The 18901-nt window shown below is 44.8% G+C and overlaps 1 protein-coding gene across 1 annotated transcript in view; it reads right to left on the reverse strand.

The window, feature by feature from the left end:
• Positions 1 to 18901, reverse strand: part of CDKL1 (cyclin dependent kinase like 1) — a 115719-nt gene that overhangs the window by 42184 nt on the left and 54634 nt on the right. Inside the window, exon 3 of the mRNA XM_082242693.1 lies at positions 7222 to 7343. Within this exon, the coding sequence (XP_082098819.1) occupies positions 7222 to 7343 (122 nt within the window). The remainder of the gene's footprint in view (positions 1 to 7221; positions 7344 to 18901) is intronic.

Consider the following 18901-nt stretch of genomic DNA (forward strand, 5'->3'; position numbering starts at 1 on the left):
GCCCTACAAAAAACTTCTATGGAAGCAGGGGAGGGGAAGAGGTAGGGACATCAATCATTGTAGTGCAATACCATTAACAACCACTCCCTGCTACACAGGAAGGACTTGCCATAAGAAAAGGACACATAGGCTGACACATGACTGCTGAGAAGCAAAGGCTCATTTATGACCTAATGACTAATACACCAGGGGCCTCCAAACTGCAGCCCCCCCCCCCCCCCCCGAGCCGAATGTGGCCCTTTGCTATCCTTTATGCGGCTCTTGTCCATTATTCCTTCCACTGATACAAGGCACTATTCCTTTTCCCACTGACAAAAATTGTGAGGCACTATTCCTCCCATTGATACCAACGATGGGGCACTATTCCTCCCACTGATACCAATAATGGGGCACTATTCCTCCCACTGATACCAATAATGGGGCACTATTCCTCCCACTGATACCAATGATGGGGCACTATTCCTCCCACTGATACCAATGATAGGGCACTATTCCTCCCATTTGATACCAATCATGGGGCACTATTCCTTCCACTGATACCAATAATGGGGCAATATTCCTCCAACTGACATCAATGATGGGACACTATTCCTCCCACTGATACCAATGATGGGGCACTATTCCTCCCATTGATACCAATGATAGGGCACTATTCCTCCCATTGATACCAATGATAGGGCACTATTCCTCCCATTGATATCAATCATGGGGCACTATTCCTTCCACGGATACCAATAATGGGCGCTGTTCCTCCCACTGATACCAATAATGGGTTACTATTCCTCCCACTAATACCAAAGATGGGGTACTATTGCTCCCACTGACATGAACAACGATGGGGCACGTTTCCTTCCGCTGATCCCACTGATGGGGTACTATTCCTCCCACTGACAGCAGTTACACTGTGAGCACCCCTAAAACACAAACTCACATAGTTTAAGACAGTTTTTCTCAACCTTCTTCCAGTCAAGACACCCTTTAAAATAATAGATGGTCTCGAGGCACCCTATTCTAAAATGTATAAAACTAAACTAAATGAATAGTTTTACATGTGCAGCAGCATCCATGGAAACCCAGCGTTAGAGGCGATTTATTTTTGTCAAAGCAAAAACACTTTTGCACACTGGTACTGACTAGTATTCTTAATTTTCCCTCCCCCACAGCGAATGTGACCCCAGTGCTGACAGAGTGGGGCAGGGGTCAAACAAGGATGCTATGCATGTGCCCGATGTCCTCCTTATCAATCAATGACATCAGGAGTGGTTAGAATGCTGGTGGCTGGCCTGCCTAATACCCCAGGTTGTAATGTTGCACAATAAAAACCGCTGTGTAATAAAGAGCAATCTTGATCCACAGTTTGTGGGCAATTTGAAGCAATTTTTAGGCATTTTTTAAGGCACCCTGGTTGAAAAAGGCTGGTCTAAAGGCGCTTTTCCACTGCATGGTACGGCTCGCTTTGGTGCTTTTTCACTGCATGGTACTGCATGGTACGTGTCTGAACGGTTCGTGTTTGGTGCAGCGGCGCTTTTCCACTACATGGTACGGCTCGGTACGGCTCGCTAAAACAGTACCACCTCGGTTGGGGTTCCAAGCTGGCAGTACCTATACCATATCCCACAATCCTTTGCATGCAGATTTGATTGTTTGTCACGACTAGCCACTGATTGGTCAGAGAATCGTTGTAATCCCACCCACTTACTACTTTAGTGGAAAAGCAAACTGAGCCGAGTAGAGCCTATACAGTGCTGAAACGTGCCGACTTGTACCACGCAGTGGAAAAGCAAACCGAGCCGAGCTGGGCCAAGCAGTGCCGAGTGGAGCCGAGCTGGTACTTGCAGTGGAAAAGCGCTATAAGAGGCTTGCCCTTCCCATCAGTGCCAGACAGACATTAGACTGACAATTGCTAGCAAGGTCAAACCCACAATAAAGCTGTGACAAATCATCACAATGGGCAGGAAGGTGGGCAACTTTTGTGACAGCTGAATATCCTCAGAGCAGTTGGAAGTGCCCTGGCGTAGCCTTTTCTTAGGGTTTAGGCTCCACCCAGTCACCTCAGGTCTTTATAGCCAATGCTAAGGGAGCCACCTAACTTCCCTTTTAGGTTTACGCCAACAGTGATGCCATGCTTCCAGCAGGTAAAGGAACCCTTTCCCAAAAGGAGGTTTAAGGGTGCCTTCATAACTAACTTAGATACAGAAATACCTCATTAGACAGTAAACTACCATAAGTTACATGTGTTTTTTTAACCACTTGCCGACCGCCGCACGACTATCTACGTCGGCGGTCAGCCCCTCACAGGCAAACTAACGTAGGGCTACGTTGCTTGCTTGTGAGGGTCTAGGGAGCGAGCGCGCGCCCCCGGAGGCGCGCTCCCGCTCCCACATGGTCACGGACCCTCCCGCGCGTGTGACCAGCGGACCCGATGTCCGCCGGCCACTCGGCGATCGGCGGGGGAGAGGGAGAATGTCAGGCAGCTTGTGTAAACAAGCTGCCTGTCATTCTCCTCGCTGTAAAGACACTGATCACATGGATCTACTATGTAGATCCGTTGATCAGTGTCCTTACAGCTCAAGCCACAGCCAATCACAGTAGAAAGCACGCCCCTAGGGACACACACAGCCCCTCCCTCCCAAATAAAGTTAACCCCTTCACTACCAGTGTATTTTTACAGTAACAGTGCATATATATAGCACTTATTACTGTAGAAATGTCACTGGTAACCCCAAAAGTGTCAAAAATGTCAGTCAATGGTCGGATCTGTCCTCCGCAATGTCGCAGTACCGCAAAAAAATCGCAGATCGCCGCCATTACGCGTTAAAAAAAAAAACAACAAAAATGACAAAAATCTTTCCCTTTGTTAGTAAACACGATAACTTTTGCGCAAACCAATCAAAATACGCTTTTTGCGATTTTTTTTACCAAACATAGGTAGCATAAAACAAATTGGCCGAAAATGTTAAAAAATTTTGATTTTTACATTTTTTTGGGGGGGAATTTCATATAAAAAAATGTGAAAAATATTGCTATTTTTGCAAAATTGACGCTCTTTTTTTGTTTATAGTGTGTGATCAAAAAATCGCACAGGTGATCAAATACCACCAAAAGAAAGCTCTGTTTGTGGGAAAAAAAGGACGCCAAATTCGTTTAGGTACAGCGTCGCACGACCGCGCAATTGTCCGTTAAAGTCACGCAGTGCCGAATCGCAAAATACCCCCTGGTCGGAATGGGGGTAAAATCTTCCGGGGCTTAAGTGGTTAAAGCCAAAATTATTAGGCAAACCGCTAAATATATATGTGAACTACTTTGCATCTTAAATTGTGTTTAGTTGGTGTTGTGAATCAGGCTATACAGGTCGGTGACCCCACTTTTCTCTACAGCAGTTAAAGTAGAACTACGGGTAAAACTTTTTTTTTCCATTTTGGGTAGAGTAAGGGAGGATTATACCCCTATAAAGGTATTTTTGCCTTCTTTGTCCCAATAGGGAGATTAACCTTCACTTTGTGTCCAATAGACAAAACAGGAAGTGGGAGGAAATCCCTGGATATTAGGGGAATTTCTTGGGGCCCCCCAGGTCACTAGAACTAGTGTCCCCATTGGAAGATTTCCCCTTTATTTTTCTGGGGACAACCCAAAATTCGGGATCTTTTTTTTCTTTCACATTCAGTGATAATGGTAAACAGGGCAAATACAGAGTGTGACTTGTGGTATTTTTGGCAAAATTTTCATCAGCTGCATTTTTCCAGTGACGAAAATTAAACAAACTATGACGAAAACTAATTCCAATTTTCAGCAACGGACGAAAACAGAACGAAAATGTGAGAAAGGGAAATTTTACTTATAAAGACAATATTATTATAATGGCTAAATCTGTCTCTGTGCAGTTTGTTCAAACCTTAATACCATAAATAAGAACATGTTATTAGGTTTTTTTTAACTCTGTGTCCGTTCACACTACCGCGGCACGACTTTGGGGGTGACCTGTGAAGTCGCACGCACCGCGACTTCGGCGCGACCTGCACGGACTTCACATAATTGAAGTCAATGCAAGTCGCTCCGATGTCGCCCCAAAGTTGTACAGGAACTATTTTCTAAGTCGGCGCACCTTGAGTCACTCCTATTAGAACGGTTCCCGTAGCACTGAATGTACCCCGACTTGTCAGGCTGACAGGTCGCCTGACAAGTCACGGTAGTGTGAACCGGGATTTAGAGTATAAAATGAGCTTGGAAATTCTAGGGAAACGCTTAAAATTTATCTTAACCCATTTGGTTTTAGTTCATTAAAATTATTTTAGTTGACCAAAATGTACTAGAGATTTTAGTCAACTAAAACAATTTAGATGACTAAAATATGACTAAAACCAAAAATACAGTGGTATCACGTTTTAAAGTATTGACTCATTTGGCCTGTATGATTTATTTGCATAGGTTAATACATCTAATCTGTTTTAGTTAAATATAGAACCATATTCTATACATATAGATATATATATATACTATATACAAACATACATACATTATACACACACACACACACACACACACACACACACACACACACACAGAGTATCTCACAAAAGTGAGTACACCCCTCACATGTTTGTAAATATTTTATTATATCTTTTCATGTGACAACACTGAAGAAATGACACTTTGCTACAATGTAAAGTAGTGAGTGTACAGCTTGTATAACAGTGTAAATTTGCTGTCCCCTCAAAATAACTCAACACACAGCCATTAATGTCTAAACCGCTGGCAACAAAAGTGAGTACACCCCCAATTTAAAATGTCCAAATTGGGCCCAAAGTGTCAATATTTTGTGTGGCCACCATTATTTTCCAGCACTGCCTTAACCCTCTTGGGCATGGAGTTCACCAGAGCTTCACAGGTTGCCACTGGAGTCCTCTTCCACTCCTCCAGGATGACATCACAGAGCTGGTGGATGTTAGAGACCTTGCACTCCTCCACCTTCCATTTGAAGATGCCCCACAGATGCTCAATAGGGTTTAGGTGTGGAGACATGGTGCCAGTCCATCACCTTTACCCTCAGCTTCTTTAGCAAGTCAGTGTTTGTCTTGGATGTGTATTTGGGGTCGTTATGTTGGAATACTGCCCTGCCGCACAGTCTCTGAAGGGAGGGGATCATGCTCTGCTTCAGTATGTCACAGTACATGTTGGCATTCATGGTCCCTCAATGAACTGTAGCTACTAAGTGCCATGACACTCCCACCACCATGCTTGACTGTAGGCAAGACACACTTGTCTTTGTACTCCTCACCTGGTTGCCGCCACACACGCTTGACACCATCTGAACCAAATAAGTTTATCTTGGTCTCATCAGACCAAAGGACATGGTTCCAGCAATCCATGTCCTTAGTCCGCTTATCTTCAGCAAACTGTTTGCGGGCGTTCTTGTGCATCATCTTTAGATGCAATTTGATGCAGTGTCCAGAGTATGGTCGGAGCACTGACCCCCCCTCCCCCAGCCCTTCAACCTCTGCAGCAATGCTGGCAGCACTCATACGTCTATTTCCCAAAGACAACCTCAGGATATGACGCTAAGCACGTGCACTCAACTTCTTTGGTCGACCATGGTGAGGTTTGTTCTGAGTGGAACCTGTCCTGTTAAACCGCTGTATGGTCTTGGCCACCGTGCTGCAGGTCAGTTTCAGGGTCTTGGCAATCTTCTTATAGCTTAGGCCATCTATATGTGGAGCAACAATTCTTTTTTTTCAGATCCTCCGAGAGTTCTTTGCCATGAGGTGCCATGTTGAACTTCCAGTGACCAGTATGAGAGAGTGAGAGCGATAACACCAAATTTAACACACCTGCTCCCCATTCAGAGTTATTTTGAGGGGACAGCAAATTGACACTGTTATACAAGCTGTACACTCACTACTTTACATTGTAGCAAAGTCTGCCCAGTCTGGCAGTTGATTGTAGATCTCACAGGAAAAAATCCAGGAGAAAAAAAAAATTCTATCTAAAATTTTTTTGTCAGGACCAAAGATCCCAGCAAGGAAATAGGTCCTTACTCCTGACTAGGCAGAAAAAAACTGAGTGGCTATAGTAGAGAGGGGGAGTATACCCCCTGGGACTGCCCATGGGTGTAGCAAGAATTATTTTCTGCCCAGTGTCCTACTCCTATAGGGGTCAGTATAACCCAATGGTTATGAATATCTGGAGCTGTGTCCGTCAATGAATGAAAGAGAAAAAAGGACTATTAAATGTTGGGTTTACAATACATTCCACTCTAAAGTTCTCTCTCAATGAAAAATCAAGCCACCTAACTACTCTTAACTATGTTAGATGGGGACCATAGCAAAACTATTAACAAGGCACCTGCCTTTCTTCCCAAACACTAATTTACATTAATTTATTCCAAATGTATTTGGAAAACTCCATTTGCTGCATAAATCACTGTGTAGCCAGACAGCTCTGGACACCCTTTGCTTCTGGGCCCCAAAGCAGTCACATGGTCTTCTATAGCTCTAGGTATTCCTTTGCACCAGGCTTGCACCTCTCCGTTGGCCCCCAATTCAGTTTGGCTATCGGGCCAGGGGTTGGAAACTACAGGTCAGGAGACCTGTGAACATGAAGAGGGAGGGGATCTGCAGGAGACAATTGACAGGAGGGAAACTGAGTGCGGCTCCCCATGCTTGCCTGGATAGGTGGATCGGCTGCATATACAGTAGAAGAATCAATCCCTCAATTTTTCTTCTGCAGCCTCTAAAAGCCTGCTTCTCCTCCTCTCCCTCCCCAAGGCATTTAGAAGCTGCAGGATAAGATTGATTCCTCCATTGTATATACAGCCGATTCGTCTATCCAGCTTCGTTCTACTGCTCCCCCCCCCCTTGCTCTGTGGCCCCCAATTGCACTCTTGCCCCTTTCCCTGTGCTCAACAGGCCCCAACCCCCCCCACCCCCCCCCCCCAGTGCTTCACCCACCTATTGCTCTCTGTGACTTCAGGTAAATATGTAATGGGCTGCTCAGTCTAAAATGCCCAGGCCTATTTTTTTTGTCCCAGTCCAAGCCTGCTTTGCGCCCAACCCGATTTGGATGCCAAAGTGTCACATCTGTTCTAGATCCAGCTTTTCAGGACCAAAGCAAGGGTAAAATACAGAGGGCCACCAGTGGTGAAGATATCATAGTAACTAGCAATTAATAAAACAGAGGCAAGCCATTTCACAGTGCTCCAGCAATATGTCTCCCCCAGTCACTCACCCTCGTGGATGTCGGTCAAGTTCATGAAGGACAGTGTGGTCACAATATTCAAATACCAAATGTAATTTTCTCTTCCTTCTGAAGACTTCCAGCAGATTAACAAGATTTGGATGTTTTAATTGCTGTAAAATAAAATATATTTTTACAAATTTAGCAATGAAAGAACATAGTGAGGCAAGAGATGGTAAAGGAAGTTTAAAACAGTTTATCTGAAATGACCACATAGCATATTTCTATAATTTAAACTTCTACTCCAGCTGTTAGTAGACATATAAAAATACACTGCCCTCCAGCAAGTATGAGTAGCTCTCTTTGCATTACTCACCCTATCTCTGGCGCTGTCCCCTGCCAACAGGTCCTTTTGTAAGTTGAGTGATGCCCAGTTTCATTCAATCCACTTAAAATGAGTCCAAGGTGTCAAGGGCCTACCCCTAGGGACATGTCATTGGTCATCCCTTACAGGGCTGTCTTTAACACAGGGCAAAAGGGGCAGCTGCCCCAGGCCCAGTCATTGTTGTGGGGCCCAAAGCAACTGCCCCTTGGGCCCGCACTGTCTGCAAATATTTGATAAGTGAATTCGGGAGGGCCCAAGAAAATGTTTGCCCAGCGTCCAATCAATATTATAGATGGCCCTGATCCCTTATAGGTGTAGGCTACAGTAAAACATTGCCACATTACATGGCATTGTTCTCTGCAGCATACAGGACTCACCCACTACCCAAGTACCTTGGGCATTCCGTAACTAGTATGAAAATCCCAAGAAGAAAGGTATGTGCACAGATTAAAAAAAAAATAATAATAATCATAAAAATGTGGTAGAGGGGTAGGGAGTAGAAATGGGTGGGGGATACCTAGCATTTATCTTTAAAAGTTAACCCATGATAAATACCTCTCTAATAGAGGCGAATTATAAAGTATTTCTCAGATGGTATATGGTCCCGGTTCGGCTGGCAGCAGCAGTCCGGGGAGCATCTCCTTTATGTTTTAGGGGCTGTGGCCAGGCGGGCACGGTCTTCCATATTTGGTGGACCTGCCCTAAGGTCCGCCGGTTCTGGATACGAGTATACAACTTTATTTACTCGCTCACGGGTGTCAGCTTGGTCAAATCCCCTATGCAGGCATTGTTAGGCAAGCCGATAGAACACACCCCTAAATTTACGAAGAGGTTGGTCACCTTTATATTCACGGCGGCCAAGATCGCCATAGCTCGTTCATGGCGGTCCCCGGTGATATTGTTTGAGTTGCTTAAAGCAAAACTGACATGGATTATGGTGAATGAGCGCATGGTGGCCATCCTCCAAGATAAGCTACCCCTATTTGAAAAGATATGGGATCCCTGGATCAGATATCTGGCGGGACCTAGATGATTTACAGATGTTCCCTGAAAGGCTCACAATTGGGGGACAATCGTGACAACAGCACTCCCCCGTATCCGACCTGGACGCCAATCAATCCTTCCCCCTACCTTTCCTCTTCATTTTCTTTTCCACCTTTCTCTGTTTTCTTCTCTTTCCTAAGTTGTTTTTTTAGTGTTCCCTCTTTCCCTATGGGGTTCGGACACCTGACGGAGTTAACCCCCCGGGGACTTCTTTGGGGTTTTTTTTTCCCGCACACCGCTTCCTGTGGCACCGCTGTTCCCGATGGTGGGGCGGTGGGTTGGGGCCCGGGTGTTCGCCTCTCCCCTGCCTTGGCGCAGTGTGTTCCCTTTATGGGGCGCTGGGGGGGGGGGGTGGCCCTGGGCCTGCCTTGGGCCGCCTCGGTGCGGGGCATGGTGGGTGGCGGGTTGCGGGTGTGGGCTATGTTTTTTTTTATTGTGGGTTCCCCGAGGGGCTGCGTCCCCGAATCCCTTACCCATGCTGTAATGTTGCACTTTTTGACAGTCAATTACCTGTTGCCTTCTGTTATGATATTGACTTGCACTTGAAACCTAATAAAAACCTATTGAATACTAAAAGTTAACCCAATCCTAAATGAGATTTACAGTTTGGGCAGGCGCTGATGGGTTGAATAAACTTCCATATTCTCCTATCTGTCTGGGGCTCCAGTAATGACATCACTCAACAGCAGTTTGTTGGTCTGGATTGAGTGAAAGCGAAATTTTTAAATTTCCCTGAAATAAAAAAAATAAAAAAAAACTATGGAAATGCACAGTAGATGGTTATTAAAAACATTCACCTGTGTCCAGACCATGGGCATTAAGCCATTTACACATCAATAACAAGCAGTGAAGAGTTTTAAAACAAGCCATCACTATCCTCTCTAGCTGCTTGTGCCGTGAAGTAATTTAAGCCCTTAAAGATCACAACAAATACTTTAATGGAGCTTCTTCAAGCATTTTTGGAGCAATTTGTGCAAGCGTTTTCAGGCTTGAAAGTTTTTGGTATAGCCAATAGAAAGTTATAACCAATAGAAAGTTAATAAAAAGAGGAGGGGCATGAAGAAAAGTAAAAAAAAAAACAAAAAACACAAGTTACAAGTATTTTCAAGTGTTTTTTTTTTTTTTTTTTTTTCTTTGCAGGCACTCCCATTAAAGTATTTAGGCAGCACAAACACATGACTCAACATCAAAGAAGTTAATGTACTGAGTTTTGAGCAGCAAGCTTCAGGTGACAGGACACAACATCTTTGGGCACCACAGGATATTTAGCCCTGGTGCATGAGGCTCTGGCATTTAGTGTGTGGAGGGCACAGGAGTCTCAGTTTTGGGTATTTGTCCATGACCACATACTGCCCCAAATCTTGGTACCACTAGGTGCCCCACCCAGCCGCAGCAGCTGTCAGCATTCACAGGTCATTGATAGGCTGTTGGCAGCCAGGCTCGATGGGGAACCTGTGCCCTCTGTCCGCAGCTTGTTCAAATTTAACAGCCGTGCAGGTACAGGTGAGCGGCCCTGAATGTGGACAGTTTTCAGCTGCCCACCTGCTCCAGCAAAGCTGTCAAATTTCAATGAGCACCTTTGTCCATGCAGCCATTGCTTCCCAATAGGGATGGGCTCAGGCGTGTTCAGATCGCAGTCCCAACCCACCTGAGCAATCGTGCCAGCAAGCCGTTACTGCCCACCGCCAATCATAGGCAGCGTGTGTATATGCAGCTGCGGGCTGAGAACTGCCTATGATTGGCGGTGTACAGTGACGGCTTCTTGGCGCGATTGCTCAGGCAGACTGGGACTGTGATCCATACATGCTGGAACTCATTCCTACTTCCCAATAGAGACAGGTGGTTAGAACTTCCGCCTAGCACTAGGGTCGCCAGTTCGAATGCCAACCACGGCACTACCTGCCTGGAGTTTACATGTTCTCCCTGTGCATGGGTTTTCTCCAAGTACTCCGGTTTCCTGCCACACTCCAAAGACATGCTGGTAGGTTAATCGGCTTCTGTCTAAATAGGACCTAGTAAGTATGAATATACGTTCGGGACTTTAGATTGTAAGCTTCTTGAGGGTAGGGACTGATGTGAAAATATATGTGTAAAGTGCTATGTAAACTGACAGTACCTGTAATCAATAAATGGGTTGCCTGCACACAGCACCTGGTGGCTAAAGCAGCAAAAAAACAAACAAAAAAAAGGTGCTCATTTATGTGCTACAAGGTAACAGCGCATTTCTGAATGAGACCAAATCCAGAAAAAAAAAAAAAAACTAATATTTCTGTCCTTTTGTGACCCAAAAAGACTAAATTTAGGTACCGTTCAGGTAGAGAGGTAAAGTCCAACTAGACAACTGTGATTGGAGGCGGGGGCAGGTCTAGCCCCAAGCTGCTGTAATGTCAAAGGAAAAGATCCATCATCAAGAAGATCCATGTGTATGAAGGGAGATGAATAGCAGCCTCAACCTGAACTCCAGCTAGGACCCCAATGTGTGTCACTTCACCCCTTGGAGCCTAATCATGATTGAGCTCCAAAGGCAGAGCAAACTGTGTTGGGTTTGTGGCCTGGCTGGAGTCCGGGCGGAGGCAGCTATTCATCTCACTTCATGCATATGGGTCTGCTTAACGATGTGCAGTTTATGGATCTTTTCTTTTGACATTTGTGTCCCTTTGTTGTGGACTTTGAACTCAAAGCGGAGTTCCGGCTCAAAAACAACTTTGGCCCATCCGCTTGCTGAGATTGCCCTGAAAAACAAATGGATGCTCCCAATTTTTTTTTTTCTTTCTTTACCTTCCTTCTACTTCCTCCCTCTTCGGCCGTGGCCCGCGCCGTCTCTTCCTGCTTGCGATGACTCCTGGGAGATTAACGTCAATGCTCCCAGGAGTCAATGCGCCTGCACCGGCCCCGCTCATCAGTTCCGGTGCAGGCGCGTCAATCCCTGCTAAACAGCTTCTGGGCATGCCCAGAAGCTGTGCAGGGATGACGCACCTGCCCCGGAAGTGAAGAGCGGGGCCGGTGCAGAGCATTCTGGGACGAAGTGGCCACATCCGAGATGGCAGCGCTGGAAAAGAAATTTTTAAGGTAAGTATTTCTTCTTGCAGGTAAGTGCGATCCGGAACAGTTCAGAGGCTATCCATTGTGGAATGTACTAGCCCTGACTGTCCCGGGGGTATTTTTATCTAAATTTCACCCTGAGGGCGGAACTCTGCTTTAACTGTAAACTCTGTGAGCACTTGCCAAGGGTCAAGTCATTGGATCGTCACCCAACATTTTATGAAGGTCATCTACTATTTGTGGGTACCTTTACCCTTAAAGTGTTACTAAACCCACAACAGTAAAATCAGTGTGTATATACAGTAAAGAATGCTGGTTATACTCACTGTGCAACCCAAGGGGTAATTCTCTGCATTGTGAAAAAAGGCTGTTTGATCCTGTCTTCTCTGATCCTCTCCTATTACGGTCCCTAATCCATCTCCTGATAGTACAGAGGCTAGGGGACAAGCTGCACATGCTCAGTTTGGGCTGTATTGCTAGAGAGTTTTTTTTTTCTTGGGAGGGTGCATGTTATAAGCACAAGGCCAATCAGTACTGCCCAGACAGAGGGATAGGGGTCATGCAGCCTCATAGGACAGTCAGGAGGAGAATGAAAACCCCTACAAGCTTTAACCAGACACTGATAGAAGTCTCAAGACTGCTATATACTGCTGATGAGAAAAGGTATTTAGCAGTTTATATTTACTAAAATAATTGCATATCCATGTTCTGTGTACTGTGGGAGACCAGATATAGTGACTGCAGGCTCCTGGGCGTAGTAACACCGTAAAGCGGAGCTCCACCCAAATATGAAGCCCTGCTTGTTCCCACCCAGGGGGGGGGGGGGGGCAGGGGCAGAGGGTACCAGATTTTGACAGGTACCTGCTCCCACTTCCTGCTGAGCTCTGCCTTCTGGGACCTGTGTGTATCCCAGAAGACAGCAGGACCATTCAGAAAACGCAGCGCGACTCGTGCATGCGCAGTAGGAAACCACGGCCCGTTTCCCTTACTTGCAATGCCGGGACTTGCACCCAAGGCCGATAAGTTGAATTGGCCTGTGGTGACGAAATGGCGGGTTCCCCTGACAGGTAAGTGTCCTTATTTTAAAAGTCAGTAGCTATAGTATTAGTATCTGCTGACTTTTCATTTTTTTTTTTTTCCCCAGGCTTGAACCCTAACACCCTGGAGGTTGCAATGGTTGCCCAGGTGGGCCCTTCTCTTCTCAATACTTTGTTTATGTTTTCGGTAGTACGTTCTAGTCTCCTACAGCAAGGAAGGACCTCCGCTGTCACATGGTATGACATGACATGCCACCTTTTCCATGTCAAAGGGACAATTTAAAGCATCACCTAATCCCGCCTAATCCCACTAAGATCAAAACACAAACACAAGAAGTAAAAGGGGCCGCCTTTGCTGCTGCTCACAGGACACACAAACACGGTTCCTCTCCATCTCCTCCAGGTATTGTTGGTTACAGCCCAGCGTTCCCTAAATATTTGCTTTCCAGCAGCCCTGTACAGGGAGGATCACAGCAGCTTAGCTACACAAACACGTTGGCAGATAGCGCTTCACATTCCGGAGGATCAATAAACACAGGTTGTTACTATTTACTGTTCGCAGGGAAAACACGGCACCAACAGGTCTCCACATGTTCAGCTAATACTAATAAAAGTCACTGGCCATTGCTGGTCGCCTCTTTTATTTTGGAGAGGTGGGAAAGCGCATAAGCGCAGGCAACTTTACAAGCCAAGTGAGAAACCTCTAAAACTGCAACTTACGGGAAATGCACATCCTGACTATAGAGATTCCTTTTTTGTCCCCCCCCCCCCCCCATCTAAAAGGGCAGTGTACCCCAAAGGCACATTACAGTTATTGGTGCATTAAAGCAGTAGTAAAGTAGTAAAGCCTGCTTTGTAATTTTTACCTACAGGTAGGCCTATAATAAAAGGTGTACCTGTAGGTAAAATTAATATCTCCTAAACCTGTACCATTTAGGAGATATTCACCCTGCATGCAACACCTCACTGGCGCACGCACTTTTATATATAGCTTTCATATCGTGCCGGACCTTCAAAGCTTTGTGCCAGAACCGAGGGCTCCCGCATGTACGTGTGGGAGTGACGTCATCACGGCTGCGGCCAATCACAGCGCCAGAACCTGAAAACCCAGAAGAAAGACTGGGGGAAAATGTCAGCCCTCTCAGCGGTGACAGCGCGCCGCTAGAGGGCTTCACTCTAATGGCGCTTTTCCACTGCATGGTACTGCATGGTACGTGTTAGAACGGTTCGGTACGGTTTGGTACAGCGGCGCTTTTCCACTACATGGTACGGCTCGGTACGGCTCTCTTAAACAGTACCACCTTAGTTGGGGTTCCAAGCGGGCCGTACCTATACCATATCCCACAATCCTTTGCATGCAGCCTTGATTGTTTGTCACTACTAGCCACTGATTGGTCAGAGAATCGTTGTAATCTCACCCACTTACTACTTTAGTGGAAAAGCAAATCGAGCCGAGTAGAGTAGAGCCTATACAGTAGAGCCTATACAGCGCTGAAACGTGCCGACTCGTACCACAAAGTGGAAAAGCAAACTGAGCCGAGCTGGGCTAAGCAGTGCCAATTGGAGCCAAGGTGGTACTTGCAGTGGAAAAGTGCCAAAAGGTAGGCATTTCATAATGAGATGCATACTAGCACATTATTCCATTGTCTTACGGGTGTTTTTTTATTTTTTTTTTTTAATTCAAAACACTGCCGCTACTACCGCTTTAAATATTTTTTTTCCATTTTGGGACTAAAAGTTAGGGAAAATCTCAAATGCATCACCATTACAGTAAAGCAGGGTACACACAAAACTAAAACTGACAGCTCAGAAGGAGCCACGGTACTAACTCCGATATAAGGCCGGCCATACACGGTTCTTGCTTAACCAGCTGAGATTCGAACCGCTAATGGGAAGGCTGCATGTACCAAGTTGATAGCTCAATCAACTTGGGTACAACCAGCCTGCTGGATTCTCTTGCAATTATCAGTAGCGGCGGTTATAGCCACTAACGATAATCACTGTATTCTTCTGTCGGTGACAGCTTCCCCCCCGCGCGCACCGCCTCCCCACTCAGCCTGACATTCGGCACTCGTGTACTAGGCTTAATAGAGGGGAAGTCTTCCAATTGAGACAGTTGATTGAGGAGAGGCAAGAGAAGGGAGAAAGATATTAATTGAGATTTCCTCTCACTTCCTGGGACAGAAAATGAGGAAAAATCCAACATTTAGAGTTGTCAACATTAGAGTATTGGTGGGGAAGTCTTCCAAAAAGTACACTTGTTCCAAGTAAAAAAAAAAGGGGGGGCAGAGGGAAAGAAATCCTCTCAGTTCCTGTTATTTTGGGACACAAAGTGAGAGAAAACCCAAAATTTAGAGTCATCACCAGTACAGTACTAGGAGGAGAAGTCTTCCAATTGGGACACTTGTTCTGAGAGAGAGGGAGAGGAGAACAGGGAAGGTGGAGGAGAACAGGGGGGGGGAGAGAGAGAGGAGAGGAAAAATAAAGAAGAACAAAAATAGAAAAAAAAAGAAAAAAAGGAGGAGGAAGAGGGAGAAAGGGTAAAAAAGGGAGAGGTTGATTTACTCTCACTTCCTGTTGTGTGTACAGATTATAAAGTAAAATAAATATCTCCAATAGTGAGATCCTCAGTCATTCTCTACTCAAAAATGGTAATTAAGTTTTTTTTTAAAAATTTTAATCAATACATTTTTGTTTATAATGAACATAGTTACAAAAATTCAGGAACATAGATTATAAAACCATAAAAGATTGGTCTTAGTGGTAGAATTACCACATATAGTAAGAACCGTTTGCCACAAAGGAAGGATTAACAAAATGTTGATATAATTCTTGATAACCAAATCCTGCCCTATTGGGTTCAAATTTGTAAGCAGAGGTAGACCATCAAATCTAATTACATTTACAAGGAACAGAGAATATAGTGTTAGGTAATGAATCACACCAAACATTCAGACTTAAGAGAGATGTTAGGAGATATGTTCCTTTAAGTATTTAGAGGCTCCAGGGTGAGATAGCCAAGCTTGCCATTTTTTTTTTTTTTTAAGGTGATGATAGAATAGTTCTTATAAGCGAACATAATTTTATATTGTGCTTGGATATTTAAGCTAGCAATGACATTTGATAGATTAGGTGCGTCATTAGATTTCCATAAACTGGTTATATTCAGCCTTGCCGCTATTAATATATGAACTACAATCATTCTATATATTGAGGGATAACTGTCGAGGTTAATTCATTATAGGGCAGTAGCAGGGTTAAGCTTATTTAGGTTTCCTGTAAGAGCTGATTCACATTAGAGCGACACGACTCCTTACTACTTCAGGGACGACTTGTGCATTACATTGCACCACGACTTCGGAGCGACTTGCAGAGACTTCACATGATGGAAGTCTATGCAAGTCGCTCCGAGGTCGCCCCGAAACAGTACAGGACCCTTTTTCTAAGTCGGAGCGACTTGTATCGCTCCTATTAGAACGGGTCCTGTAGCGGTCAATGGACCGCGAGGGAGCGCGACTTGTCAGGCTGACAAGTCGCGCTAATGTGAATGGGCTCTAAAGGTAGCTATGAAGGATACAGACTTCCAGAAACGATGTAGGTTTTTACAGCTCCATAGAGTGTGGTGAAGGTTACCAATTTGTTACCATCTCCAGCAAATAGGAGATGTGGAAGGGTATTTTTTTGACATTTTGTATAGGGTCAAATACCACCTGTTTAATATTTTTTTGTGAGTTGTCATAGTGTTCAATACATGGTGGCACTACTGGATATTCTTATAGCATTTTGCCATTGGTTCCAGGAAAACTCTTGATGAATGTCTTTTCCCCCCATTTGAGCATACGTGAGTTTTCACTAGACTGGGAGGCTAATATTTCATAAAAAAAGGCGATTCCTTTTTTACTTCATTATTTTTAGCAAAGTATTGCCAGATTCCTAAATGGTGTTCCTAAAAAAGGTCAATTGGCGGGTCTGTGCGGGAGAACCTCAGACCAAACAGGAATAAACATAACCGCCAATTGCGCTTAACTTCCTTAAAACTAAGAGGGGTATATGCTAATGCCAGGAGCCTAGCTAATAAAATGGATGAGTTGGAAATGTTAGTACATGAGGAGGACATAGACCTTGTGGGAATAACAGAGACTTGGTTCGACCCCTCACATGACTGGCTAGCCAATATCCAAGGGTATTCGGTGTACCGGAAGGACAGGGTAGGAAAAAGAGGGGGAGGGGTATGTCTCTATGTCAAGAACAATATAAAGGTGACAGAAAGGAGTGACATTACGGATGGGATGAGCATGGATTTAGAATCTGTGTGGGTTGAACTCCATAGGGAAGGAGAAAAGGGGAAAGTAATTGTGGGGGTTTGCTATAGGCCACCTAACCAAGGGGAGGAGGTAGAGCTGGAATTTTTAGCACTAATGGGTAAAGTGGCAAAATTGGGATCAGTCATCGTATTGGGGGACTTCAATTACCCCGACATTGACTGGGAAGAGGGGACTGCACACTCACAGAAGGCCCGCCTATTCACGGAAACCTTACTGGATAATTACATGTCACAGTTGGTGGATTCCCCCACCAGAGAAAACGCAGTCCTGGATCTATTGCTCACTAATGACCCAGACATAATCTCGGAGGTAGGAGTTCAGGACAACCTGGGCTCTAGCGATCACAGGATGATCACATTTAGTGTAAATAACAACATAACAAGACAAGTGGGGAACATAAGAACCCTAAACTTCAGAAGGGCAAACTTTCCAAAATTGTACTCAATGATGGAAAAGGTAAACTGGGACCAAACCCTGGGATCCCTGACCACAGAGGAAAAATGGGAATGCTTTAGGAACATATTAGGCAAAGGCATCTTGCAGTGCATTCCTATGGGAAATAAATTTAGAAGAGACAAAGCCAAACCTGGCTGGCTAAACTGTAGCGTCATAAAACTTATTAGGGGGAAAAAATTGGCCTTCAAGAAGTATAAATCAGAGGGCACAGTATCGGCTTTCGAGCAATACAAGGAGGCAAATAAGAAAAGTAAACAAGAAATCAAGATGGCTAAAATCAACTTTGAGAGACAAATAGCGGAGGATAGTAAAAAAAACCCAAAGAAATTCTTTAAATATATCAACAGCAAAAAAACTAAGGCAGAGCATATTGCACACATAATTAACAATGATGGGAGGATGGTTACAGAGGACACTGAAAAAGCAACCGTGCTAAATGCTTTTTTCTCGTCAGTCTTTACACAGGAAAAGGAGGGGTACACTGACCATGACTGTATGGTTAGTAGTAATAAACAGGACTTGCCACCATGGCTAACAGAGGGGGAAATCAGGGAAAGGCTGGATAAACTTAACACAAACAAATCGCCAGGACCGGATGGCATACATCCGAGAGTACTCAAGGAACTCAGTAAAGTTATATCGAGACCACTGTTCCTGATCTTTGCTGACAGTATTAGGACAGGAGATGTACCAGGGGATTGGAAGAAAGCTAACGTGATTCCAATATTCAAAAAGGGCCAGAGGCATATCCCGGGAAATTATAGGCCTGTCAGTTTGACATCAGTAGTATGTAAACTTCTGGAGGGGATGATAAGGGACTATATTGTAGAGTTTGCTAAGGACAACAACATCATCAGCAGTAATCAGCACGGGTTTACAAATGGGCGTTCTTGTCAAACCAATCTCCTTACATTCTACGAGGAGGTGAGCTGTGAGCTAGATAGGGGGAGACCAGTGGATGTGGTGTACTTGGATTTCGCTAAGGCGTTTGATACAGTTCCCCACAAGCGCTTAATTTATAAAATAAGGTCTGCAGGTATCGATAGCAGGGTTTGCTCTTGGATACGGAACTGGCTAAAAAGGCGGGTCCAAAGGGTAGTAATAAACAGCGCATACTCAGACTGGTCTGAGGTGGTAAGCGGGGTCCCCCAAGGCTCAGTCCTGGGACCAACCTTGTTCAATTTATTCATAAACAACATTGAGGTCGGGATCAGTAGTTCGATATCAGTTTTTGCAGATGACACAAAATTGGGCAGGGCAATAACTTCACAACATGAAGCAGATATCCTGCAGAATGACCTGGACAAAATAACAGAGTGGGCAACGACATGGCAAATGAGGTTTAACGTGGAGAAGTGTAAGGTTTTGCACTTGGGGACTAAAAACATAAAATCACAATACACGTTAGGAGGGGAGCCCTTGGGGGAATCAAAAATGGAGAA

Source organism: Pelophylax lessonae (genome assembly GCF_965119305.1).
Source record: "Pelophylax lessonae genome assembly, chromosome: 13".
NCBI lineage: Eukaryota > Metazoa > Chordata > Amphibia > Anura > Ranidae > Pelophylax > Pelophylax lessonae.